General features: G+C 44.7%; 1 protein-coding gene and 1 pseudogene across 1 annotated transcript in view; one reads left to right on the forward strand and one right to left on the reverse strand.

The window, feature by feature from the left end:
- Positions 1 to 2,091: 2,091 nt before the first annotated feature.
- LOC118729514 lies at positions 2,092 to 2,360 on the reverse strand (annotated as a pseudogene).
- Positions 2,361 to 4,565: 2,205 nt separating this feature from the next.
- TPH2 (tryptophan hydroxylase 2) overlaps positions 4,566 to 27,558 on the forward strand; it is a 98,405-nt gene continuing 75,412 nt past the window's right edge. Inside the window, exons 1-5 of the mRNA XM_036458379.2 lie at positions 4,566 to 5,019; positions 7,350 to 7,502; positions 10,242 to 10,425; positions 10,537 to 10,637; positions 15,617 to 15,684. Of these exons, the coding sequence (XP_036314272.1) occupies positions 4,915 to 5,019; positions 7,350 to 7,502; positions 10,242 to 10,425; positions 10,537 to 10,637; positions 15,617 to 15,684 (611 nt within the window). The 5' untranslated portion in view covers positions 4,566 to 4,914. The remainder of the gene's footprint in view (positions 5,020 to 7,349; positions 7,503 to 10,241; positions 10,426 to 10,536; positions 10,638 to 15,616; positions 15,685 to 27,558) is intronic.

Genomic DNA, 27,558 nt, shown 5'->3' on the forward strand with positions numbered 1-27,558 from the left:
AATATGGGATGCCTGGCATGATTAAGCCTTAACAAATGCTATCATTATTATCTGAAGGCAACCAAATAGATACTGCCACAGGCCATCTTTTTTAATCTAAAGCTCTGTGGTTTGTTTTTCTTCCCCTAACATGCTATCCTACAGAAACAGCCTTGGGCCACCATTTGGTTTGTTTCCTGTTGACGGAGGTAATTTTGATTTCAGATCTGAACTGTGTATTCTGGTTTCATCTGAGCTTCTGGCTTACCGATCCCAAAACACATCATTATCCTTTTTATACTCTTTCAAATTGGGCTTAAATATGCTGGCCTTTTATCAATCTCCCTTTATGAAAGTTGTTATAAAGACAATGAGAACACTAGGAGTGTTAGATACCATATTTTGCTTATAAATGAAGTCTGATCATTCTCAAGTCAATTTCTTGGTCAATATAGCAAATAATCATAAAAATTAAAATAATCATAAGGCATGCCTACATTGAGCATTTGTACAATAGTAGCATGGAAAATTATAGTGACTATTAGTCAGTCAGTGGACATTTAATCCCATTACCTGGCTGGAGTCTAAATAGATGGCTTTTCTAAACACGTGGCCAGGCCATTTTCTCCTGGCTGGACTACTTCAGGCCCTAAATGGTTTATGCCTTTCAGTCTTGTAGTCCTCCTCCAGGCTGCTGCTTTTAAAAAATACCAATATGGTTATACTGTTGTCTTGCAGAAAACCCTTTCTTTCTTAAAAAAAAAATATATTTTATTGACTTTTTACAGAGAAGAAAGGAGGGGATAGAGAGTTAGAAACATCGAGTCAGCTGCCTCTTGCACACTCCTTACTAGGGATGTGCCCACAACCAAGGTACATGCCCTTGACCAGTATCAAACCTGGGACCCTTGAGTCTGCTGTCCGACACTCTATCCACTGAGCCAAACCGGTTAGGGCTTGCAGAAAACCCTTTCAATCATTCTTTTTCACTTAAAAGGCGAGGTGAGTGCAAAGCCCACTGATGCCATTCAAGGTTTATCAGGATATGGACCCTGTTTTCCTCTTCAGCTTTATCTCTCACTGGACACCCTGCCTCTACCAGGGGTCCTCAAACTTTTTAAAGTGGGGGCCAGATCACGGTCCCTCAGAGAGCTGGAGGGCCGGACTATATGAACTACTAATTCCCACTGTAACACCTCGGCTGCGCTCACTGCCCAAAAAACCTGGCGGGCTGGATCAGACTCCTCTGCGGGCCGCATGTGGCCCGCGGGCCGTAGTTTGAAGACGCCTGCAACCATTCTCTACCATCGTTGAGCAAAAACTGTGCTCTCCATATTTTCTTTTTTGTTTTTAATAATTGAGATTTTATTGTCTGTTTTGAGGATCATAACACAGACATTTCATTTTGTATACAATTCTTAACATATGGACCAAAATTGTAAAGTCACCTGAGCTATTCATTTCTAAACAGTTTCTCCAGTGACTTTCCAGCTTAAAATTTTTGAGGCTAATTTTCCTTAATAGAGTATCAAGTACCAATATCTTTAAATGTTGATATGCTGTTACATCAAAGCCCCACCAATTTAATATCGTATATACTACATGATCACATTTTCAATCTTTTGCAGCACATTAACTAAGTTACTAGGAAAATGACTACCACATCAAAAATGCACAAAATTCTGGAAGGGAGAACCAAGATCAAGAAGTGGTTTTCTTTAGGAAACCATTCTATCCAAAACATGTGACTAGAAATAATTTAAAAATGTTCAAGACATAGCAAATGCACGATTGGCTCTAAATTGCCATTTAGTATGCTTTGTAGTGTAGGATATAGAACTGCCCCCATCTATGGAATGTTAAGCTGACCCCCAAGACAATCAAAGCCTCCCATGTTCAACTATTTTCTGGTTGTAGCAAAAAATAAACAACCAGAAAATGATTTCACCTCTTAAAAAAAAAAAAAAAAGCATTTACACTTTAAAAAATAGGATGAGATAAAATTTCCCCCTTAAAAATGAATTTTGCATTTATAAAATAATTGATAAAAATATTCTTCTGGATTATACAAGAAGGGAGACAGGGACCACTGATAAGACATGGCCTATGACATTAATCACACTTGGTTTCTCCTGCTTCATTTGAGGCTGAACTCTCCTCATATTTAGTTTCTCTGTTATCCACAGGTAGATCTCCTTTTAGGTTCCTACTCAGTCACTCCTGCCTGCTTTCCCTTTGTTTGCAGATTTATCTTTTCCTGCCACCTTTTTTGGCTGTGTTTCCACTTTTGCAGGAGCACGTTTGGCTGACCACCTCACCCACCTCCTCTGGGGCTCCTCCTTGGCCGACCCTTTGGCAGAGCTGACCTTCCTCGAGGGCATTGTAGCAGAGGGGAGGGCATGTGCTGGGTGCCTGAGGGCCACAGTGCACCTAGTGACTTCTCAAACCTGGGCTGCCTGGCCACTGCCACTTCTCCGGCTGCCCAAGCTGCTAAGACCCCTGTATTTTCTTATATTATTTTCTGTAGATGAAATATGTCTCTGACCATTTTCCATGCCCTTCTGACAACAAAAACTCATTTTTATTTTTTTAAATATATTTTTATTGATTTCAGAGAGGGAGAGGAAGAGAGAGATAGAAACATCAATATGAGAGGGAATCATTTATTGGCTGTCTTCTGCAAGTTGGACCGAGCCTGCAACCCAGGCACGTGCCCTTGACCAGAATCTAACTTGGGACTCTTGAGTCTGCAGGCTGACACTCTATTCATTGAGCCAAACTGGCTCGGGCACAAAATCAAAGATTAAATATTCAGCTCAGGCACACCTCCTACAAGTCTCTTCTGACTCCCCTAAGGTGGCATTAAGCACTGTTTCCCTTGTTCTTTATTTTTTATTTATTTATTTTTTTTAAAAAATATATATTATTGATTTTTGTACAGAGAGGAAGGGAGAGAGAGAGTTAGAAACATCAATGAGAGTCATTGATCAGCTGCCTCTTGCACACCCCCTACTGGGGATATGCCCACAACCAAGGTACATGCCCTTGACCGGAATCGAACCCAGGGCCCTTCAGTCCCCAAGCCGACGCTCTATCCATTGAGCCAAACCGGTCCCGGCTCCCTTGTTCTTTAATGTCTTCCTATGAAATAAATATATTTTGCTCATTTATTTGCATGTATGCTTTCCCAGCTAGTCTGTGATATTCTTGAAGGCAGGCACTGTATTTCATTCATCTTACATCCTAGGATTCAGTTTCAATGCCTAACACAAAGTGAGTGCCTAACAAATTTTTGTTGAATTGCACATCTTCTCAAACCCTGTTTTGCTGAAATAATCTATGTATGGTTTCTTGAGGGTAGGTTTTTTTTTTTTTTTTGTTAAGATGTTTTTCCTTGTTTGAAATATTTAAGAAGCTATATAATGTAATAGTTGAGAGCATGGATTTTGGAGCCAGACAGCACATGAATTTATATACTGTCTCAATTACTCGTTAATTGTGTAAACCTATGTTCTTTGTGCCTTAGTTTCTTCATATGTAAAATCTAAATAATAGTTTCTGTCTTGTAGGTGCTTTTGTGATGGTGAATCTCTATTTTACCTAAAAAATATGCTTAGAATAGAAATAAAATGCTAAGCACTCAGGAATGTTAGCTAATGTTACCATTATTCCAGTCGACATATTTAAACTTGACTTTCCTCTTAGCTGGTCAGAAATGATTTTTAGAAAAAATGCAAGTCAAATAATATTTCCAAAATTAGATAAAATAATAATGATTGTCCCTCAAGACTCCAGGAACAATGAAAATTCAGTTAAAATTAGTCCATCTATTTCTGTTTTGAAATTTTTAGTCTTCTTTTTTATGTTAACACGCAGTGTCAGCTCCAGGCTTTGGTTAATTTTGCAGTCAAACAACTGCCTTTGGTCAAGAGTCTTCCATCCACCCCTCAAGAGGTTGGCAATAGTGTCCTGTGACATGGTGAATTTTATGACTTTTCAAAGTTTAAATAAGTATATTGATATGCACTTCAAATTGAATTGTTGGATTTGATCTAGTTACAAGTGAAGAGGAAAAATTCACTAACCATATGTAATACCTTAATCAATAAAGAAAAAAAAAATCACTAACCATCAATAGCATCAAAAGAATGACTGAATGGGCATTTTATTTCCTTCCCTTCCCAGTTTGTGAGAAAGATTCGAGGGTCAACTATATCTATTTGGTTAGTCAAACATATGACTAATCTATGTATGTGTGGCTAAATCAAAGCCTCACATTTTCTTTACAGTTGCCTGACTGTTACCACAAAACGGCATCATCACACAATTGCAAAGCAGTGCCTTTATAAAAGCCATCACACGTGCACATGTCCACACACATCAGATCAGAAAAAGCTATTCATATATTGTAAAATAAAATGGGGATTCAGCAGTGCTGATTTTTCTTAAAAAATTGCCCTTCTTTTGAAAAAAAAAAAAAGCACAAAATCTTTGAATTCATAGTCACCTAAAGACTGAGGTTAACTTGCCAGTAGTGGGTTTGAGAAATGAGAGCTAACATCAGGGACAGATATTTTCTTTTACAAATAACACCCTATTATGCATTGTTCTCCATCACCACATCCAAACGGCTACTCGACCTATGAAACAAATCGCATCATGAGCACAGATAACCCCAGGCTTCAGGTCTGTAATCTGACTGTGGCCATCAACAGCCAGAAATGAGTTTCTTTCTTATCGGCCTTCCATCAGTCCCCAGTCACTCATATAAAGGAGCCGTGGGAGGGGAGGATTCACATTGCTCTTCAGCACCAGGGTTCTGGACAGCGCCCCGAGCGGGCTGCTGTTCTCACGCTCCTTTCCAAATCTCCAACAGCTTAGCTGTCACCCCTCTAGTCCCCCCTGCTGCAGAGAAAGAAAATTACATCGGGATCCATGCAGCCGGCAATGATGATGTTTTCCAGTAAATACTGGGCAAGGAGAGGGCTTTCTCTGGATTCAGCGGTGCCAGAAGAGCATCAGCCACTTGGCAGCTTAACAGTGAGTACTGAGTATCTGGAACTAGTCTAGAGCGTATTTTAGAGGGTAGCAATTGTCTCATCCTGCCATATTGTCATATGGACACCTGGTGTAGAGTAAGCACACACACCTCATCTCCTTCCTCTATCTGTGTACCCTCTCTCCTGTCTGCCTCCAGGCTTCCTTCTCTTTCCATAAAGCAAAGCAAGTGTACTGACTGTTACATGCTGAACTTCTTTTTCTCAGAACGTATAGGTAGAAAGCAAAGAAGGTCCTGAACATCAGCGAAAGGTTATATGGGCCAATGTGCTACATTCACACCCCGAAAGTGTGTTGAATTTTGAAAGGCCATTTATTATGAGAAGGATCAGGGAGAAGAAATGAAATAGACTTTCAGGGTTTCTGCAAGATTACTGCTTCTTCTATTCCCCATTCCATCTACAACAACTGACCTTCAAACACAGAAGTATTCTTTTCTACTTTACTCTATGGGTTTTGGTTATTGGAATAAAAGAAAGATTGAATTCCTTTCAACAGTTTCCTGTGTTGCTCAGTACTCCATTTTATTCAGTTTAATTGATGGAATATGAAAGCAATGTATCACTTGTTTCAATATTTAAGATAGTTTTCACATTTAAAGATTAAGAGAATAAAAATGTAACATTTTGCAGGATTTTAGATTCTGATTTGAGGTAATAGTCATGGGATTTAATAAGAAAAAGACACTGAAAGAAAAATGTATTCATATTTCTATTCATTAAAAATATTAAATGTTATTTCATTATTGTACTATCAGACTTTATCAACCAATAATAACAGTTCAGTCTGTATCAAAGAAAAATTTGTTTTAATATTGTAGCTCCAACTCTGTGCCAAAGGGTTGTATTGAACTGGTATATTATTACTGCTAAAAATGTTGAAAAGTAATCAGGGCAAGTTGTGTAGAACTATTTAAATCAATATGCAAAAATAAGACCAAAAAAACTTAAACATAGATTTTTCTAACATTTAAATATGAATATTTGGATGAGATATTCCATGGAGGAATTTTGAAATAATAATGTATTGCTAGAAGGAAAACTCAGAGTTATGCTGCTTAAATAAGTAAGATATCTGTGTTACATGGTGAGGAGGAGGCAGATGGTGAGAGTACCATGACATTTGAACTTTTAATGACTAAACATACTATTAAACTCCAATATCTGCATACACATTTTCTCCTTCGAATCATAAGTAATAAAATATTTATACTGATATACAAATCTTGTGAGACAATACTAACACGTGAAGATAAAGCCAGTAGAAAATCAGAGGAAGACGTGGCAAATCACTATCCACTGGGTCCTATGTCTAACATACTTTCCTCAGTTTCATGAGGAACTAATAGATGGGTGAGATTGTATTGAATCCCTATTTGTCAGGATAAAATTCTATTTACCTAGTTCCTCATTTGCATGTACAAAAGACTATACCCTAGGTTTGCTTTGTCAAAGTTTCCAGCTTTTTTATTCTGCATTTCTGACAATGTGACCCGAGTTTCTGGAAGCTGCCATTTGTATCTTTAGTCAAAAGGACTAATAGTCATATATATATAGTCTCTTGAATGGCTAAAGTGTTAATCTTTTTAGTTTCTCAAATTCTACTCTTTGTGCCTAATGATTAGGTAGTTTGCGCTTTCTCTCTCTCTCTCTTTCTTTTTTCCTTTTTTTTTTCTTTGTGGCTGAATTTTAACAGCTACTTTTTAGATACAGATGACCTTGTATGAAGGTATGCATGTTCATACCTTCATGCTGAACTTCTGTAGATAGATACCCATTGATCATTTGGATCTAACTTCAGAAAGTGAGGTTATCAATGTCAGTGCATGTCTAGACATATTTCAGAATGAAATGAATATTTTGTTTTTAAGATTTAATTGAAACTAAAATTATTGTGAAAAATATACATGTGGTCTCCTTTGTGTTGTATTTAGTAATAATATAGTTTCCATATGAGTCAACTAGGCTAACAGTTCAAATTTTATGCTATGAAGTAAACTTAGAAAAGCAAGTATTATTCATAGATGAGATTTTTTAACTTTATGATTGTCAGATGTTTGTTGCTCTTAAAGTGAATCAAATCTGGTCCCCCTTTAATTTCCACCACTGGATGATGTTTTAGAGCAGTGGAAAATAGTTTCCAAGAGTAAATTAGACCAACGTTTAGGATCAAATTTATAAACTGACATAGCACCTTCTTGAGTTTATATGATTACTGGGCTTCCAGCATATAAATAGGATCTCTGAAAAAATAGAGTGAAAGAGAACTCCTAACTAATATGTGTGTATGTGTGTGTTTCTACCTTCTTACAGCTAAATAAAGCAAACTCTGGCAAAAATGATGATAAGAAAGGCAACAAGGGAAGCAGCAAAAGTGAAACTGCTACGGAAAGTGGCAAGACGGCGGTTGTATTCTCTTTGAAAAATGAAGTTGGTGGATTGGTCAAAGCGCTGAAACTCTTTCAGGTGAATGCACACTATCATTACATACCTTACAAAGTGACTGTGTGCCTGGTTACAAACCTGTCGTCTGTTACAAAACACCACTGAGTCATTTCTGGATAATGTGTTGAAAGGTTCAAAGAAAACAAACGTCATCAGGCTTTACAAGGGGAGTTGGTCTGCCAACCAATGAGATGAGCAGAGAAGTGGGAACTATGTTTTATGAGTTCAGAGTTAGCCTACTCTGTAATTCTGCAGACTGTTGTCAGGTGAAGCAGTTAGTGATTTAAAAAATGTGAGCCTCACACCTGGAAATACAAACACAAAAAGAGCCAGGATCTCTTTAAATATTAAGAGCCTGCAGCCCGATTTGATTTAACATTTGAATCATGCCCATGTCTTGGAAGCACGGTTACTGCATAAAATGAGATACCTGAGTATAGGCAATTGGTATTCCCCTAAGCCTCCTTGTTTCATGAATTTGCCATTTGTAAAGATGAGTCACTCTCCTTATATCTAAGTTTCCTCTTTTGCTTAAGGAAATGCAGTAGCCTTTTTTTTTTTTTTTTTTTTTTTTTTCCTCTTCAGGCCCAAATGGGTGGTTTAAACACTGAAGAAAGAGTCTGGTTGAGAATGAGGTTAGAAAAATCGAGAAAAACTACTGCCTACTTGTCAGGGCATACCCGATGGTTCCTCTTCTCTTCAGAAGGCACCCTCCTTTACCGATGCGTTTTGCGGGGAGGCAATTGCCGCTGATTAGATAAGATAGGGTGCGGATCTCTTTGAGGTGCCTGGGGCTCCTAGTGCAGTGAACAGATGGAATTACAATCAGAGTACTCAGACCCGTGTTCTCCTAGCTTGGCTAAATCATAGCTGCTCCCTACATTCAATTTCTTCAATTTGGAAATAGCAATAATTCTTCTTACCTAACAAGGTTGCTGTGATGAGATAATATGAGTGACAAGGCTTGGTCAAGTGTACAGATAGGAGGCATTATTATAATGGCTCTTTGATGACTGTAGAGGGGGAATTAGCAGCCCGATTTGGCAAATATTTCCTTGTTCTCTTTTGACCTTGGAGAAAGGACCAGGCACCATAAACAGTTTTATTGGAAATCTGGGGGAATATTTTACACATAATTGTATCATCCAGCGCTGTCTGCATACAGTGCCCAACGGCAGGGCCATGCAATTAGACAGCGGGGTGCAGCGGAGAAAACCCTGGAGAAGAAGTTAGCAACCCTGCCTTTTCACTTGGCCATCAGCTAGTCATGGGGTCTCAGCTAAACCCCTTAACCCACATGGACCTCGGTTCCCTCGTCTGAAAATACCTACTTGGCTTCAAGCGGAGGACATTAAGGGACACAATTTGCGGGAAAATTCTTGAACTTTGAACTTCGTATTAGTCTCACCTTTATCGTCGGCCAGTTTAGAAAATGTGGCATTAGTGCAAAGGTTAATCGAAACAGAACCATGACATTTTGTTTCCTAGTCGCAGGACTAGTTTCTTTACGCCGAGAAGGATACTGTTTGATTGGCACTGGAAACCACCTCTCCTGCTCCTGTGCTGAGCATTCTGGGACCGCCCAGGACCGTGCCAGGAATCGTGCTGATAATCAGAGTGTGCCATCTGGAGCCATGGGGAGGGGCCTGCTTATGTGGGGTGGGTTGGGGGGAGAGGAGAACTTAAGTCTTCAGTTAACTCAGGGGAAAGGAAGACTACATCCCTGGGGAAATTTAAACCTGAGGTTCAAGAATTAAATTGCTGCCATCACTCACACACCTTATTGTAAGGGGACTTTTACTCCTGAAATCCATCACGGGGTGGTGATTTCAACAAAACATTCTCTATGAAGCTAGCCTGGAGGTCTCTGAGATAACAGTTCCTAAGGGGCCCCATTTAGGGTATTTGTTTATTTGGGGTTTGGTTTCTCTTGGCCTCCAGAGATCCACACTCGGTGCCTTTTTTCCTTTTCTTTCCCTGCCATACGGGCTGCACTTCGGCCATGTTTGCCAAACTTTAGTCCTTTCATTACACCGCCTCCGTTTCTGCCTCTTGTACTATTTACTTTTTTTCCCCCCCAAAGATTATTTTATTTCTAAACATTATAAAGTTTAATTTTAAACTTTAATTACAGTGGAAACTTCATACCATTATAAAACGATGGTTTTGAGTTTTAGTCATGTTTCTTGGAAGCATATGAAAATATAAATAGAAATCTGGGGATTATATAACTTAGTCCCCTTCCCTCTCCCCAAATAACCAGTGGGATGTGGACTGCTCTGGGGAATGCTGATGTTTGTAATGTTATAGGGCCCTTTCTATTAATGTCCCCCTTTTTATTATTGATTTCAGAGAGGAGGGAGAGGGAGAGAGAGATAGGAACATCAATGATGAGAGAGAATCATTGATTGGCTGCCTCCTGAATGCCTCAGACTGGGGATAGAGCCTGCAACCCTGACCGGGAATTGAACTGTGACCTCCCAGGTCATAGGTCGACCTTCAACCACTGAGTCACGCCAGCTAGGCCCCCCCCCCCCTTTTTTTTTAAATGAGACAGGAAAACTGATTACAGTCTCTATTCCTAATAATAGAAACATTGGAGGAAAACATTTCCATATTTTCATTAACCAAAGAGGAAGGAGAATGCCTTTCCTTCCTTTGCAGTTGGTGCCTTGTTTAAGAGTTGAAGGAGAGGAGCTGGTGGCATTCCTTTCCTTATGCCTGGAGGTGATTCCGAGGTGTCACTTACATCCCCCACAGGAAAAACATGTCAACATGGTTCATATTGAGTCCAGAAAATCCAGGCGAAGAAGCTCAGAGGTGGAGATCTTTGTGGACTTCGAGTGTGGCAAAACAGAGTTCAACGAGCTCATCCAGTCGCTGAAATTTCAGACTACAATCCTGACGCTGAATCCGCCGGAGAGCATTTGGACAGAGGAAGAAGGCAAGGCCAGTTTTTTGCTTGCTGGGTGATTTTGCGATCTGACAGAGGTTGTCAAGGGTTACACATGATCTGTGAGCTAACATTTCTGATCCTGCACTGTGTTTTCCACAGAGCTGGAGGATGTGCCCTGGTTCCCGCGCAAGATCTCTGAATTGGACAAGTGCTCCCACAGAGTGCTCATGTATGGTTCTGAGCTCGATGCTGACCATCCAGTAAGTGCCCAGTAAAATCCGTTCCACACGCGCTCCCCCAAGTTCCATCCATGTGCCAGGCATGGTGCCATGTTCTGTGCTGTCAATGCTACGTGGTAGAGCAATTTATTATTTATTCCCTGTAACTGCGAGCAGACTTTTAGATGAGAAAGCTTCCCTGTAAATATGTGTTGGCTGGAAGCAGGTTAGAAAGATGGCATTTCCACAAAGCATTCATTTTTCAGAGGGTTGGACAGAGGCGGAGATTCTAAACCTGGGAGATTATTTCTGTAGAATTAGACAGCCTGAAATATACTTGCAGATGGTGACCGTTGGAAGAATGACGAACTGAAATTGATCCCTCTTTGGGGAGACGAGGGAGGACTTGGCATTATGGGGCTCAGTGAGAGCATAAAATTCTCCGTGCTATTTTCCTTGACTGGAGGTAGTTAGGAGTAGAGCAATGGAGTGGACTTCAGTCTCAATGGGAAGGCAGAGGGCATTAGAATAAGGCTGTGATGGAAGACACATCTCTTTCTGCATCCGCCCGGAATCTATGTACCACCGTCTCTCCCCTACGCCAATAAAAATGGCCACCTCGAAAGAAATATGATACGTAGATAAGCATTTCCCATTATCCCCTCCCTCCCCCTTTACATTCGTTTTTATCTAACACAAGAGACCGGGAACTTCTTTATGGCCAGAATGAAGTACAGTTAATAGCCTGGGAGAAGTAAGCAATGTCCTCATTCGTTACAGGCATGTTTTCCCCCGGTGCCCCTTGTCTGTAAACAGGCAGATAAAAGGGCGAAACCCAAGCAGAGCGGTCATGCTTACAAGAGTGTTTGTGGTCTGAGGGTAATGGCTTATAGATATTCATTTTACTTAAGGGGAGGAAGTCTGGAAATCGGAGAGTGGGACCCCATTCAGAGGCTCTCGTGTGGTTTCGGGCCTGTGTGGGCTACGTGCAGCAGGAGCTGGTGGTAACAAGGCCACACTCACGTCTGAGAAAATAGTGACAACTTCAACAAGAGGAAGATTTCCAATCAAACCAGTTTGAGTTACTGCAGACCAATTCAAACTAACCCACAACGTACCGTTCAGACACATGGTCAAACAGATCTAATTCAATTGCATTATTTGCATTCCCCCCGCCCCCCAAAAGTTGAATTCACTCAGACGCAGAGTGTCATATTTGCCATCTTAGCCTGACGTTTCAGGATAATTCACAGTAATTCACAGGCAAGACTCCTGAACATTAGAAAAACACTCAAAAGTGCCTTCAGCCATCATTCATGTGTCATCTTCCCCTCCCTCACCTCCAGGGGACTCAGGGTTAGCACAGAGTTAAGAGGTGAGCAGTGAGATCACTGCCCAGATACCAGCTGTTAACTTGTAGGATGACCTTGGGCAAGTCTCCCTACCTCTGTGTCTCAAATTTCTTATGTAAAAGTGGAAATAAAATTCTTATTTCCTCAAAGGGGCATTTGAAAAGCACAGTTAATAAAATAAGCGGAAAGCATTTTGGCGAGTAAATACCCAATTCCAGGAATGGAAGTGCCGTATTAAATCATCCAGGTCAATGCCTGGGCAGGAAAGGATTTCTTGGTAACCTCTCTCCAAATGCTCCCCTCAGTCTAGTTTGAAAATTACTTACTTGGAGAAAAGGGGGGTCAGTCCTTTTGATGGAACAACCACAGGAACTGCTGACCTTGCTGAGAAAAATTGTATTCAATACGCAGTGTACATTGTCTTGTGCTTAATTTTGTTCCATTATCCCTAATTACACCCACCTTATGATGCCTTTTCTTATTTTCTTTAGAGCCACTTTAAATAATTGCAAGTAGTTAGCAGCCTCCTACCTCACTCATTTTTTTAAAAACCATACATGCTCCTTTTATAAGCACACCAAATGTTCATTGTGCACAATCTGATATTGGTAAGTTGGTGTTCTTGATGCTATTGTTTGATGAGGACAGAATTGTGGTCCAAGGCCTTTTTGTGCTTCAGAAGAATCCCGGTTCCGAGAGGGTCGCTGCACGAGGATGAGCCCCCCAGAGCTGGGACGGCTCAGAAGGGGCTGGGGATGGAAGAGTCAGCCGCAGAGACGCCCCGGGAAGGGTTAGGTAACTATCTCTCTAGGCCAAGGCCTCCCAAACGCTAATGGACAAACACGTCACCGGGGATATCGTCTCAAAATGCAGATGGGGTCCCGTGATTCTAGAGAGCGTCCTAGCACTTCCAGCGCGCTCGCATTTGAGGCTTCCGCCGGAGGGTTGGGACCACAGTCTGGGTAGCAAGGATCTAGACCGGTTAGGGTCCACCTGCCAGGTGCTTGTTCATGGCGCTCATGTCTGAGAATGAATAGCTTCGTGCTTCTCAGCCTAGCTTTCCGTTCAAATCATCTGAGGGAATTAAAAAATAGACTCAAGCCAGGGCCTCATTTCAGGGTGCTTCAATCAGAACGCCTGGTAATGCGCCGGGGGTTTGCGCGGTATTTAAAGCTCCCCGGTGACTCTGAACTCCCACAGGGCTGACTTTGTGGGCTAGCTCCTTGAGGGCCAGCGTACCGTGAGCTGAGCTCTTCGGGCTGCCAGCCTGGCTTCAGTTTCCCTTGGCTGAAACGGAGAGGAAGGGTGGGTTGCCCAGCAGCTACTTTCCGGGTGCTAGGGTTCACAGACTTAGCACGTACGTATGAACAGGCTGCACATTTACATTTCATTTCAAGTAAACAAGGAATAATTGGTTCTTAGAAGAGTGCCTTAGATATTGTATGTGTCCTGTATCTGTGTTTTAGCTGGTACCCTTGCCCCTGGCCTCAGCCCCGAGTGATGGAATGCTGTGTCTCTGATCCCCGGGGTAGCCAGCATCCCCGTTTTATTTTGGGGGCCCAGGATTCAGTCCCGGAAGCTGTGGGTTGCCCACACGTTCATGTAATCACCGCCACCCTGGGCTAATGAGGCGTGATGAGTGAATCACTCGCCGCATGCCTGGAAAAGGTGCAGGTGTTCGCTGAGGAGAGACCATTGAGAGTCTTCAGGAGGCCCAGCAGATGATGATGCTGTTACCATGGTGTCCGGTTTGGCAGGAACTGGGGAACAGATGCTGTGCTTTTCACAGGACTCCCTTCCTTTTGTCCTGGCCTGCTTTCTTTCTGAGTAACAAAGGTGCTTGGGTCTCTTCGGTTTCTCCCGCCCAGGTTGCCTGGCATTCCCAGTGAGCGCTGAAACTCGCACTCTCTAGCATAGGGGTGTCGAACTCAATCAGAGAAGGGGCCAAAATCTAAAATCCAGCCTAAATCGCGGGCCGAATGGTTTACTGAACAGTCTTAAACTGTCATTGTGATGGTAACGCAGCGGAGTGCAGTGATGACAGCGCGGTGCGGGCCACATTGCAAGGCCTGGCGGGACGGATTTGGCCCGAGGGCCTTGTGTTTGACACATGTGCGTCTAGCAGGATCACACTCCCCTCTGCAGCAGGAGTTGTCTTTTTAGGTCTCAGACCCCTTCATGACTGCGATAACTCTGGTCACGGAATTTTGTGTACACTCACTCATGTTAAGGCTTCCCATACCTGCCTATGAGCCCTAGTTTAAAAAGTCCCAGTTGGTAGTGAAAGGAAGAAAGTGCCAGCTTCCAGGGCAGGGAGCTTCATGGCTGCAGGATGTCTGGGTGATCTCAGGGCCCTCATCTCCCTTCCCTTCAGGAACTCTCTTGTGCTTCCCCGAGAGAAAGGCTGTTGGCGATTGAAGCTCTCCGTTTCTGTCCAGCAGGGTTCTGGGAAGGTTTCTGGCTTGAAGGCCAATTCTTCAGCCAGGAGAGAGAATGCAACAGTTGTCTATGAGTTTGAGTTACTGTTGAACCTTGCAGAAGTTGCAGCAGAGGGAGGCTGGGCCCATGTGAGCTGTGTGGCCTGTGTGGGCCCGTGTGGGCTTGTGTGGGCCCGTGTGGGCCCGTGTGGGCCTGTGGGCCCATGTAGGCCCGTGTGGGCCCGTGGGGGCCCGTGTGTGGGGGCCCGTGTGGGCCCGTGTGGGCCCGTGGGGGCCTGTGGGGGCCTGTGTGGGCTGTGGCAGCTCCCCTCTCAGACGTCAGATCTCAGTAGCCTGTCCTCTTGCCTGGCCTCCCTTCCCAGAGGGGCCGCTGCTTCTTGCCTCTCTTTTGGGGCTGCGTCAATAGAAAGTTAAATAGAAATAATCCCTTCTGGGCTCCCAGCACTTTGAAGAAACACCCTCTGAAGAGAAAGAAAATGGAAAGCCTGGTGACAAGAGGAGAGATTTTTGAGTAAAGCCAGAAGTCCTCTCAGAAAGATTGCACTTGATTGAAGAATGACAGGCAGGCTGTTTAATTTCCCAGGTGTTATGACAATGAATAAAAGTCTTGAAGTTGCTAAAAACTCATCAGACTCCTGGGGACTCAGGGTGGAATGGAGCAGACTCGCTCTCTTGTGCATGAATCCCTTAAAATTGGTTTTGTATCGTGTGGCCATACTCCTAAGATACAGCAAAACCTCTTTAACTCATGCTAATTTGGGGATTTGATAATTATTGTGAATGAATGAGTTTTAAATAAATGAACATTTATTGACCATTTACACAAAGAAATTCAATTTAGGTTAACTTACTGAATAATCAGGTTAAAGGAACCTGTTTTAATGGAAAGGATAATATTAATTTATGATGAAGATCAATTACATGCAAATGAAAACCAAAAGATATAGTCCACAGTATCAATTTGCTTAACTAAGCCATCCTGCCCACTTAGTGGAAAGGTAAACTTTAGCCTGAATTCCCACACATCCCAATTGAGCAAGTCCCGGTTGAATGAGGTTGTACTGTGGTAAGCACAGTTCGCTTCTGCCTGTGTCATGGAGATGTTATGCAAGGACACACATTTACATGTGAATTGAGTCATCAGTCAGCACCACAGCAATTGTCTCTGAGGCCCTCTGCAGCTCACTTTTTTGGCGCTCTGTAAAATAATGTCATCTCTCTTCTGTTTAAGGGATTTAAGGACAACGTCTATCGACAGAGAAGAAAGTACTTTGTGGACGTGGCCATGAGTTATAAATAGTAAGTACCCGTGTAACTGTTTTCTGCAACTTGTCGCTGGCTGGTTAGAGAGGCACACGCTGTGTTAAACAGACCCACCCTCCCTTCGCTGTGGCTTTCCCGAAGGTAGATATGAACCGTTTTAAACACTCACCAACTCTGTGGGCGTTCAATACCAACACCGATGCCTGACATCTGGGCACGACGGTGAAAGAACGAGACTGCTGGGCCTTGTGCCAGCGGCAGCATTTTCGCCATTGTGTTCGCAGCTCCACAAAGGAGCCGCTTTTGTCCACGCTGCAGGGTCCGGAAACTGTGTTTTCATTTTGCTTTTGATTCGAGTTTTCTGTAACCTCCCTCGATGTCTAGCATCCCCAATGAAAGTAGGGAATTCAGCAAGAAGGGCGAAAGGTGCTCATGGGAGCAGTTGTAATGGAAAGAAATGTGCTTGCTTTGTGTGGAAAGGGAAACGTCCTGGAAACTGGAGAGTTTCAGACTCAATCCTGGCTCAGGGTGGGGAGGAAATGGAAGAACCTAAGGACTGGGGTGAGGACCGAGCATCGGGCATGGTATTAGATGGCCGTGACAGGGTACTGCGGCAGGCGATGATGTAGTGTGTTGACTGCAGGCCTTGCCTAGAAAAATGCAGTGAACGTTAGGCCTCTATGTATTCTGCTCACACCAATAAAACTTGCAGCCCATCATGGTGCTGCCTTTACTTTGTCTGGTATGTGATCAGCTACATAAATCTTGTCATCAGGACAAAATATAAATCCATCCCTGGCAGGAAAGATTCTTTCTTATTCTAGTTGAGACTAGGTGAGAAACTCAACTGTCCTGTGGGGCAGGTTTGTCCTTGGTGAGAATTTAGGACATTACATGTGTTATACAAGGTATCAGTGTTTCCTTCCTTCCCTGTCTCTCTGCCTGCCTCCCTGCCATCCTCCTCCCTGCCATCTTCCTCCCTCCCTCCCATCCTCCTCTTTCCCTCCCTTTTCCCCTCCTTCCCTCCCTCCCTCTTTCTCTCCCTTTATTTCTCCCTCCCTCCCTTCTTCCCTCCCTCCCTCCTTTCTTCTCTCTCTCTCTCTCTCTCTCTCTCTCTCTCTCTCTCTCTCTCTCTCTCTCTCTCTCTCTTTCTTCTTCCTTCAGGAAATATGACACACAGGTGCTTAAGGCAAAAATGAGAGGATATCATGTCACACCTCCGATTGGGCCAGTTATTTACTCATTCCTAATTTCCCTGGATCTCTGGGGCTCTTACTTTCCTCCTACCAAACCCCCTGCATCTTTCATTCTTTCTCTACTGTGTTTCTAGTCCTGAAAACCAGGACTACTTGGCACATGCTTTTCCACATGTGTCTTCTCCGTTGTCATCTCTTCTCTTCCACACAGCTTCTTGACCCTTTTTAAACTACTGTGACCTTCTACCCCCTTGCAATGTCAGTGTGCTGATGGCTTGTCCAGGCTCAAGCCCGTCCTCCTGTGCCCTAAACCCTCAGCACTGTCACTCTCTAACCTTGCCTTCCAGTGTTTCCCCGTCAGGTTGCGAAGACAGCAGGCTGATGGCCATGTTCACTTCTTCACATCAGGCCCTGATCAGTGGTCGTGAGTGTTAAGATGAGCCCCCACCCAGATGGCATGGCTCAGGGGTTGAGCATTGACCTGTGAACCAGGAGGTCACCAGATTCAAGTCCCAGTAGGGACACATGTCTAGATTTCGGGCTGGATTCCCAATGTGGGGTGTGCAGAAGGCAGTCGATTATTAATTCTCTTCACCATTGATGTTTCTATCTCTCCCTCTTCCTTCCTCTCTGAAATCAATAAAAAAAAAATATTAAAAAAAGAGGAAGACTTCTCTTGGTTCACAGACTCTGCCTGTGGAATCAGGCCATGCCCTCGGAGGTGGGTCCTTAGAAAGGGGTGGGTGGGACGTGCCTTTGTGACCTATGGGGACTGGTCAAAGCTCAGGGCTTGGCAGAGCCTTTTCCTTTAGATAAAAGATAGATACAAACGTATTTTATATGCAGTATATTACATATACTGTGGTATATAAAGGGTTTTGATAGCATAGTGATTAAGGAGCTAGCTCAGATGTCATTTATTTCTTCTTGACAGAGCCCAAGCTGGACAAAGGCGAGCTGGCATTGTGATAACACTAATAGAATTGATGTACATGAGTCAACCAGTTTTAAGAAGCATTGCTATGGGGAGTCCTTCGGTGTTAAAGGAAACGTGTTTACATAGAGAGGAGAGGAAATGGGCACATAGTAGAAGCGATGGAGGGCGAGGCTCTCAAAGTTTCCACACGTTTGCCTTTGCCAGTTTCCCTTAGTGTAAGAGGGACACGGAGAGGTGGCGTCTATGGGAAACAAGTTAAAACTGGAGGCTGGACATGGTGGAGATTTTATACAAAGGCGGGCTGGCTGGGGCCCGAGGAGCCGCAGTGTTCCAGGACGCCACCCCAGTTTCCAGAGTGGGGCTGTGCTCAGGGTCCAGGCCTGATTCTCCATAACTTGAAGATTCAGGCGGCCGAGGTAGGCAGGACACCAGCGAGTCATCATTTTACCGGAAGAAACTATTCTCATAGGTCTCACACACACTCCCTGTTGTCATGACGCCAGAGGCCAAGTTATAACCTGCAGGCTCTTTTGTGGAGATACAGTCAAAGCAGAGGCTATTGAAGAGAGTTTGGGATCCAAGACCATTGCAGCCCTCTCCCCTGGACAGTGCTGAGTCAGGCCGAGTGCCCAGAATGACAGGATGAAAAACTGGGCCATCAGAGCCAGACTGTCTGGGGCTTGCGTCCTGACTCCACTGCTTCCTCCTGGGGGGACCAGCATCACCGCGCCCCAGTTTCTTCCTCGGGGAAGAGTATCTAACAATAGAACCCATCTCTCGGGGCTGTTGTAAGGACTATGAAGGAGAACCCATGGCTGTGCTTTGCACGGTGCCCAGCACGTGATTTGTGATCATAGCTGTCAGTTATTATGTCAGCCTCCCCTTTCCCTGTGCACAGACTGCCTTCAGTTTCCAGGTGACCTATTGTTTAATTCTTCAGCTGTGCTAACACCATTGTTTTTGCTGCCACCTTAACAAACACTGCAGTTCAAGTGTCCCTGGAAGTATTCCCGGGAGTAAAACTCCTTCGGTTTCCCACTTAAAGACTGCTGTATACACCGATGCATTTTGTGCTGACCAACATCCTTCTCAGTGGAGAGATTTCATAGAGAGCAATTACATTCCCGTTTGTGTGTGTGTGTGTGTGTGTGTGTGTGTGTGTGTGTATGTGTGTGTGTGTGAAGCTGCAAATACTGATAACAGATGGCCAGTTGCCTCGGGAGCTGCTTGCTGTGGACAGAGTGAGGAAGGTGCCCAGGGAGGGCTTTAATCAGGGGCTTGTGGGACGTGGAGAGAAAGAGGTCATTGCTTAGTGTCCATCACGCCATCACTGCTGTGGCTTCTATGGGTATGAGTTTGAGGATGGGTAAGGGCTAACCATTTTTAAAAAAATATATTTTATTGATTTTTCACAGAGAGGAAGGGAGGGAGATAGAGAGCCAGAAACGTCGACGAGATGCCCTTGACTGGAATTGAACCCGGGACCTTTCAGTCCGCAGACCGACGCTCTACCACTGAGCCAAACCGGTTTCGGCAGGGCTAGCCATTTGTATGTGTGTAAACACATGTGTGTTTCTGTGCAAATACATGCATGTTTGCAAGCTGAAGGCAGGGCTCAGGCTTGTGTTCTGGTGATGGTGGAGGTGGGGCACAGGTACTCTCGCATCTCTAGTGGGGCCTGGGCCATTGTCTCCAGCTTGCCACGTGGTCAGCAAGGTTTGCTTTTTATTTTTGATTTTTATTTTATTGATTCTTTACAGAGAGAAAGGGAAAGGGAGAAAGAACCAGAAACATTGATGAGAGAAAAACATCAATCAGCTGCCTCCTGCACACCCCCCACTGGGGATGTGCCCACAACTAAGGTACATGCCCTTGACCAGAGTCGAACCTGGGACACCTGAGTCTGGAGGCTGATGCTCTATCCACTGAGCCAAACTGGTTAGGGTGAGGTTTGCTTTTATTTGACAAAAAGTAAAGCTACAGTTTCTGGTTGAAATAGATCTTTTTTTCTAGTGCTAATGACCTTCTGAGTGAGCAAAGGAAAAAGATGTCAATACAGTAATTACTTAAAATAAGCGCGTTTGAGTGGCTTCTGGTCCAGTGCTGTGATCTGATTTCCAAGCCAAAGCTTGAACCACAGGTCTGAGAAGCAGGTCATTTGAAAGGCAGCTATGCTCACCACTATACCACCAACGCAGAAGCAGGTCATTTGAGATTGGGTGGTGCTGAAAACACCCAGCGAGTGGGGTCCCTGCAAACATAGTTTGGTGATAAAATTAGAGACCATTCTGACATGGGGAGACCAATTCTATTTCCTGTGGATAGTTGGTCAAGGCTTTCAGGACACGGAGAAGAAGTCAAATACCTGGTCGGAAATAGAGACAAAGACGGAGCAGAGCTGGTGTGGGGGTGCCGCAGGGACTGGCAGGATGTGGTCTGAGGGGGGCACAGGGAAGGGGAAGGAAAAGAGATGAGTTACCAAATAGTATCTATTGAAACATGGCCGGGAAGCCCTGCGGGGCATTTGTGTGGAATACTGTATTTCCTGTGATCGTCTTGAAAGGATAAAGCAGGGGGGAAGACTCAACACATGCAGAGGAAAATGAAACAATTCCCCTCTATGATGAGAAAACAGCAGGCCTGAAGTCTGTATAACCAGGAGCCTGAGAGAGGAGAGGGCCCGGGGACCGTGTCAGCACGCTGAGAATTGTCGATAGGTGCCACTCAGGTGCCTTCCTGATTGACAGCGCTGCCAGGAACCATGATTGATTACCCAGAGGCCCGCTGCCGCCTGCAGGCATGCCTGAGCGCGGAGGCCACGAGTGTCAGGAAGACCTCGCTGCCTCCCCAATAACCGCGAGGAAGCATTCATTAGTGCAAATAGCAGTCTCCATAGAAGACCCGCGAAGGAAGGTCCTGGAGTGGCAGGGCACTGTTTTAACGTCATGGGTAATGGATGCGGGTCGCAGCCTGTCCTCCCCAGCCCAAAGGAAAGAGATTCTAGTGTAAACAAGCACAGAGGCCCCCGGGATGAGCTATGTGAAGCGCATACAGACCTGCGGATCACCGGCAGTGCAGTGCGTGGGGGGCAGACAGCATGCAGAGGAAGGGAGAAGGATGACTGTGCTGTTGTAGCTATAAGGTTTGTGTGATGCTCTCCCGGTTTCTGTCATTGGCACCTTCCTGTGTTAAGCTTGACATTAGCTTTCCTGCATTTCTGTGGGCTTCGCAATTGCTATATTGTTGGAGGAAAAATTAGTAATACCGTTTTTTTTTGTTTTTTTTTTTTTTTCTGGTTGACTAGAAATAAACATATTTTTCTTTGAGGGCTATTATAATGATTATTCCCCAACAATATGCATGCATATTTAACTTAATTATATTAGTGGTGTGGGGGGGAGGGCGGTAGTTATTTCAATCTATCGTACTCTCCTGGAAAGAGGCCCCGAGCTCTGACTTTAATATGCCCTCTTTTTGCCTAAGTTGATTTTGAATATTACAGTGATTGTGTTTGGTTACGAATGTGCTTTCTCCTGGCTGAAATTAAGGCGGTACATGAACCTCCCAATCTTCTCGTGGGGCTGCCTCCTTTGTGCTTTCCTTATTTATTTATTTTGTGTTAGTCCATGGAATCTGAAATGCAAATAAGTAGAAGCAAATGTCAGTGGATAAGGTAAACAGGGGCGTTTCTACATGTCATAATGTGCTTTAGTTTTCCAAGGAAACTCATTATGATTTCAGTCCCAGGGATCTACCCTTCCTGGTTTGGCTCAGTGGATTGAGCATCAGTCCACAGACTAAAGGGTCCTGGGTTCAATTCTGGTCAGGGCATGGACCTCAGTTAGAGGCTTGATCCTCAGCACTGGTTGGGCACATGTGGGAGGCAATTGATGTGTCTTTCACGTGGATGTTTCTCTCTCTAAAAGTCAGTGGAGCCCCCTGGCATGGTTCAGTGGTTGAATGCCGACCTATGAACCTGGAGGTCATGGTTCAATTCCTGGTCAGGGCACATGCTCCACCTCCAGTGTGGGGTGTGCAGGAGGCAGCCAATCAATGATTCTCTCTCATCATTAATGTTTCTCTCTCTCTCTCCCCTTACCTTTGTTTCTGAAATCAATAAAAAAATATATTTTTAAAAAAGGTCAATGGAAAAAATCCTCAGGTGAGGATTAACAAAAAACCAAAACAGAAGAAAAAACAAATCCAGGGATCCAAATGGTTCCTTGACATCTCTCAGTCTCAGCGTTCTCCTCTGTAAAATAAAGATAGCAGTATCTCTCCGCCTGTCCCCTGGGAGCATTTTAAGGATTAAATGAAATCAGTGGAGCATTGCCATGTAATGTACTTTACTATTAACTTTATCAAAACAATAATCACCACCTCCAGACCAAAAGTCTGGGGTTTACTCAGACCCCTGACCTGCTTGTAAGGCTTCAGTTAGTTTCTCCAATTTCTCTTTCAATCTGAGAGGCTGTGTGGGGAGTAATTAAGAGTTGTAGAAGTTACAGCTGAACTGCCTGGGGTGAACTCCAGTTTTATCACTACTGGCCAAGGGACACCTGCAAGGTATTTGTCTTCTGTGCACAGGAAATGCTATTTTAAGTATTTGCTAATCTGTAATAATAAAAGTATAATGTGCTAATTAGACCAGACAGTCATCACCTCCAGACGTCCTTCCAGATGAAGCCGCTGTGGTGTGGTCGAGGCAGAGGCAGTTAGGGTCGACCAGCAGGCAGGCAAAGTAGTTAGGGGCGATCAGGCAGGCAGGCAGGCTAGTGGTTAGGAGCCACGGGTGCCAGATTGAGAAAGGGATGTCCAACTGCCAGGTTAGGCCCAATTCCATGGCAGTCGGACATCCTCCGAGGGGTCCCGGATTGTGAGAGGGTGCAGGGTGGGCTAAGGGTCCCCCACCCCCGTGCACGTATTTTGTGCACCAGGCCTCTAGTATTTTTATAACATTTGTTGCCTCACTTCAACTGATCTTGCCTTTTTCCTCTACCGTCTCCCAATCTTTTTATTACCTTTAATTACCCTTCTCCACCACCTTGGCCAAGACTTTCTATAAGCTCTGATGTCTGTCTGATTATTATACTCTATTATTTACCACTGTGTAACAAACTACCCCTACATCGAGCAGTTTAAAACAGCAAATACTTATTATCTCACCAAGTTTCTCAGGGTCAGGAATCAGGGAGCAGCTTGGCTGGGTGGCTCTGGGTCAGGGTTTTCCAGGAGGCTGGAGTCAGAGTGTGGCCCCGTGTTAAACACATTGCTTATGTTCTTTCGCTTAACCTCACAGAAGCAGTCACATGAGGGCTAGGCTGGGGCTGGGAGACGTTTCCAACTTGGGCACGCACATGGCTGTGGCAGAGGCCACAGTTTCTGGCAAAGTGGGCTTCTCCACAGGGGCTGCCTGAGTGCCCTCAACTCAAGTGATCCAAAGAGATCCAGGAAGAATCCATCTATCCTCAGAAGTGATATGCCATCACTCCTGATGAATTCTATTGGTTTCATAGCTCAGCCCTGCTCTACTGGGTGAGGGGACTGCACCTGGGCATGGATACCAGCAGGTGGGGCTCACTGGGAACTGGTGAGGACATACATTTAATTTGTGTTCGATATTGTTTCTTTAAGACCCTCCCTAACTGCTCTTCCATAGTGGGTGCTTATGCACTGTCTATAGGGCTAATGTATAGAAGGCAGGAGTAGCATGGTGTAGCAGAAGGTGGAGCAGAATGTATAGGCACTGGAGCTAGACAGAACACGGTTTGAATTTCTGTCCCCCTCACAAGCTCTGCAGCCATGAGCATTGGCCTAGTCCAGTGGTTGGCAAACTGCGGCTTGAGAGTCATATGCGACTCTTTGGCCACTTGAGTGTGGCTCTTCCACAAAATTCCATGTGCAGGTGTGCACCTACAGTGCGACTGAAACTTCGTGGCCCATGCACAGAAGTTGATTTTTGGCCTGGGCGAGTCTATTTTGAAGAAGTAGTTCTAACGCCGAGCCACACTCAAGGGACCAAAGAGCCACATGTGGCTTTCGAGCCAAGGTTTACCGACCACTGAACTAGTTTCTCCGAGTCTCAGCACTCTCATCTTAATGTGTACCTGGTATCACTAGGAGGATTAGCAATGATCGCAGAGCCCAGATGCGGACTGGTGCAAGCCGGTGTGGAATCTATGATAATGTGATTATCATCATCATGGTTAAGTTGGTAATGGTTCCTTAGTTCCATATAACCATTTGTTAAGCTCATTTAAACTAAGTAAAGGACTTTAAGGAGTGAATGAATTAAGGAATTTTTGGCTCCATGGTGGGCTGGGTTAAAAAGGAGCTTTTAAAAAAATTGGTGTGTGTGTGTGTGTGAGTGTGCACACTTTCGGTTTCATGTAACTCACGCACACAGCTTGCTTCTTCAGCCTGAGAGTGACCGTCTGCAAGGCCTTCCCAGGCCAGTGAGTCTCAGCTACGATTGGAGGGTCTGGGTGGGGGCTGCGCTGTGCGGGCAGCACCGTGAATGGCTGATGGTGGTAGAAATGTTCCCGTACGTGGGTCCCTCAGCTGGCTTATTTGGGTGGCTTCCTTTAGTTAAATTCTGGCCCCATGCTGGCCCCGTGTCAAACACATGGCTTATGTTCTCTCGCTGAACCTCACAGTTAGCCCCGGAGACAGGTGGCATTACTGCGCTTGGTTGGAAGGTGAGGAAACTGAGGTTCAGCGACATTGAGAGACTTGCAAAAGGTGACACAGCTGATTGTCATCCACATAAACACCATTTTTATTGCTTTAATTCCTCTGAAATTGAGCAATAAGTCGAACACTAGAACCAAAGCAAATATCTATAAGCCTTAGGTTTATTTCCCAGATGACCAGAACAGTTTTGGAATAAGGTCGCTCTCAGGGGTGTCCCGTGTGCCTCTCTGATGGAATCTAAACCTCTCCTTAGCGCAAGAAGCCTGATTGTTCCTTCCATTTTTTTTTAAGTGGCTGTAACACTTCACTTGCCATACGTGTTTTCATACACAAGTTGAAAATAACACTGAAACCACTAAGCAAGTGACTTGGGATTTTAAAAAGTCATGCTCTACACAGAAGTCCCAGCATATTTGAGATGCATCGTCCTTGTATGTATTTGACACACTTCAGATTTTATGCAGCCAGGACGCAAACCAGCCTGTCTGGCTCCGAGGCTGCGTGCTGTCTGTCGTGGGGCGCGTGGGACATCTGCCTGGCGCTGGCCGGCGGCCCCACCCCCTCGCCCTGTGCAGTGATTGCGCTCCCCTCTCAGGCCTGTGCCCCCCGCCTGCGGGAAGCCTGACCCTCGTGGGGTATCTCATGGATGGAAATAAACACAGCTGGGCTGAGGCTTGAAAAACAATGTTCAAGATTTGTCTTTCTCTGGCTTTTTCTAGTTGCTAGCCTATTTATGTCTTGATTTTTTGATTGACAAAATTGCACCCTTTGAGATTCATTTGCTCCGGGGGTAGGTACACAGCTAAACGGAGACTAAAACAAAACAGCCCCAAATGGAGCCTAGCGTATTGAAAAGTGCAATCACCAGCCCAGCAGGCACATTCAATTTGGGTGAGCTTGTGAATATTCCACTCAACGCCATTACACAGGGATCTTTCTCTCATTCTACAGGGAATAGGGATGAGATTCTAACCTCCTCTCCCCATCAAAGCAGAGAAGGGCATTTCCCCCTGCTATCCTCCTTCCTCTACCCACAGCCCCAAGTACCACATCCTGTCCTAGCAAAGCCCTCTGGGGCCGAGATTCAGTCATATGCCATGCATTTTAAGATGCTGGATAGACACAAATTATGGAACGGATGAGCCTTGGAATAAACGTTTTAGGCTTCTAAGCCTGCACCTCACTTCTCAGCAGGTCTTCTCAGTTTCCGCTTTTCCTTAGATGACTCAGCAGGAGTGGGCCAAAGGCTGACAAAGGAAAGGAGGGAGGTGGGTGATCAGAGACAAAGGTAGGCTCCCTCCAGAAGAAGTGTTGGGCAGATATCGGGTAGAGCTCTTTGCTGCTCTGCCTCTGACCTCTCCATGCCCAGAGTTAAAACAACTCTCACATGCCCTTGCCAGTTTGGCTCAGGGGATAGAGCATTGGCCTATGGACTCAAGGGTCCTGGGTTCGATTCCGGTCAAGGCACATCCCCAGTGGGGGGTGTGTGGGAGGCAGCTGAATGGACGTTTCTCTCTCATCGATGTTTCTGACTCTCTATCTCCTTTCTTCTCTGAAAAATAAATAAATAAATAAATAAATAAATAAATAAATAAATAAATATATTAAAAACAAAACAAAACAAAACAAAAAACAACTCTCACAGTCGAAAGGTTTTCTTGGGTGAGGGGGTCTGGAGCCCTCTGCTGGCAGAAAGGACCAGGTGCTGGGGCCTGCGGACTGAACCAGCAGCCTCAGGGCACCACGGACAGGCAGCGTGTGCCCTGTGCTGGCGTTGACGGGTGCTTTCACAGGTTAGGTTTTGGGGAGGAAAGATGTAAGTTCTGGAAGAATTTACGTTGGCTACAGAGGAGGAGGGTGGGCGGGAGAGATCGAAGCGGGGCAGCTCCAGGCTAGATGCATGGCCTGTTCCAAGGGAACATTTGCCACTTCTGATGGGTGGTAGGCAGCAGTCCTGGCCGTTCACCCGCAAGCAGGTCTGGCATCAGGTGGGCGGCTAATAGACGGCCTGGAGGGTGACGCATAACTCCCTCAGACATTCAGGAGTGCGAGCAGCCTTGTGAGTTGTTCCACAGCTACTAACCGGTTAACAATTCTTCGTTTCTCTTACGCTCGGCCTTTGCTGTAATTTGATGTGGGACGCCTCAGACTTTTCTCTGGTTCCCAGTTCTGTGCAGAGTGGGGCTCCCCAGCTCCCAGGGAGCCGTGACGACGTAGCTTCTGTTTGGGCTGCAGGATTACCATTCACGGCAGAGTTTTTTCTGGGAGGCATTTGCAATTATTGCGACTTGCAGAAAAATAACTGGGGTGGCTCCACCTCTGCACCTTCCCAGAAATTTTCGTTGACCTTAACATTTCTCATTTCATGCGAGAAGAGGCATGATTTATGGGCCCTGCTTGGTTTCAGAATGTAGCTTAAAGGAATACATTACTAGCAGGAGTCCTGAGTGCCACATTACCTATTTTTAGATAGGCGAATCTTAATTGGAAACAAAACAAATAGAAGGCAGAGGAAGAACGGAAGGGGAAAGTTATGCTTTCTTCACAGGGGGGAAAAAAACAACTTAAGGGGGGTGGGGCGTGGTTGCAAGTTTTTATCCTTAAGGACACGTTCCTCATCAGTTTCATTGGCAGTTGTCACCTTGATGAATTGTGGGCTCTCTTGTGCTGTGGGTCCAGGGTTTCATTTTTTATCCTCTCCGTCTTTTTTGAGAAGAGGCGCCTTTGAAGGCAAATATGTTTTCTTCTCGACCGAGCTAATTTTATCCCATTTCATTATCCTCCATTGATTTGCTTTCCCGGGTTTTGAATGAAGCTGAGATATATGTGGCTGTTTGGGTACTTTGTGACTCCTGCGCAAACACTAGCCGTGGATACTTTAATTTCTCTGAAATGGAGCGGTAAATTGAAAAGTAGAACAAAACCAAATAGTCGTCGCGCTGGGGTCATTTCCCAGGCGGCTGGAATATTTCCGGAGAAGGTCACATCAGGGGTTTTCTAAGAGAATCTAAATACCGTCACTGCCCAGGGCCACGCCCTTTCTTCCTTAAAAACAAAAACAGAAACACAAATAAATAAATAAAC

This window comes from Pipistrellus kuhlii, unplaced genomic scaffold (genome assembly GCF_014108245.1).
Source record: "Pipistrellus kuhlii isolate mPipKuh1 unplaced genomic scaffold, mPipKuh1.p scaffold_m20_p_3, whole genome shotgun sequence".
Taxonomy (NCBI): domain Eukaryota; kingdom Metazoa; phylum Chordata; class Mammalia; order Chiroptera; family Vespertilionidae; genus Pipistrellus; species Pipistrellus kuhlii.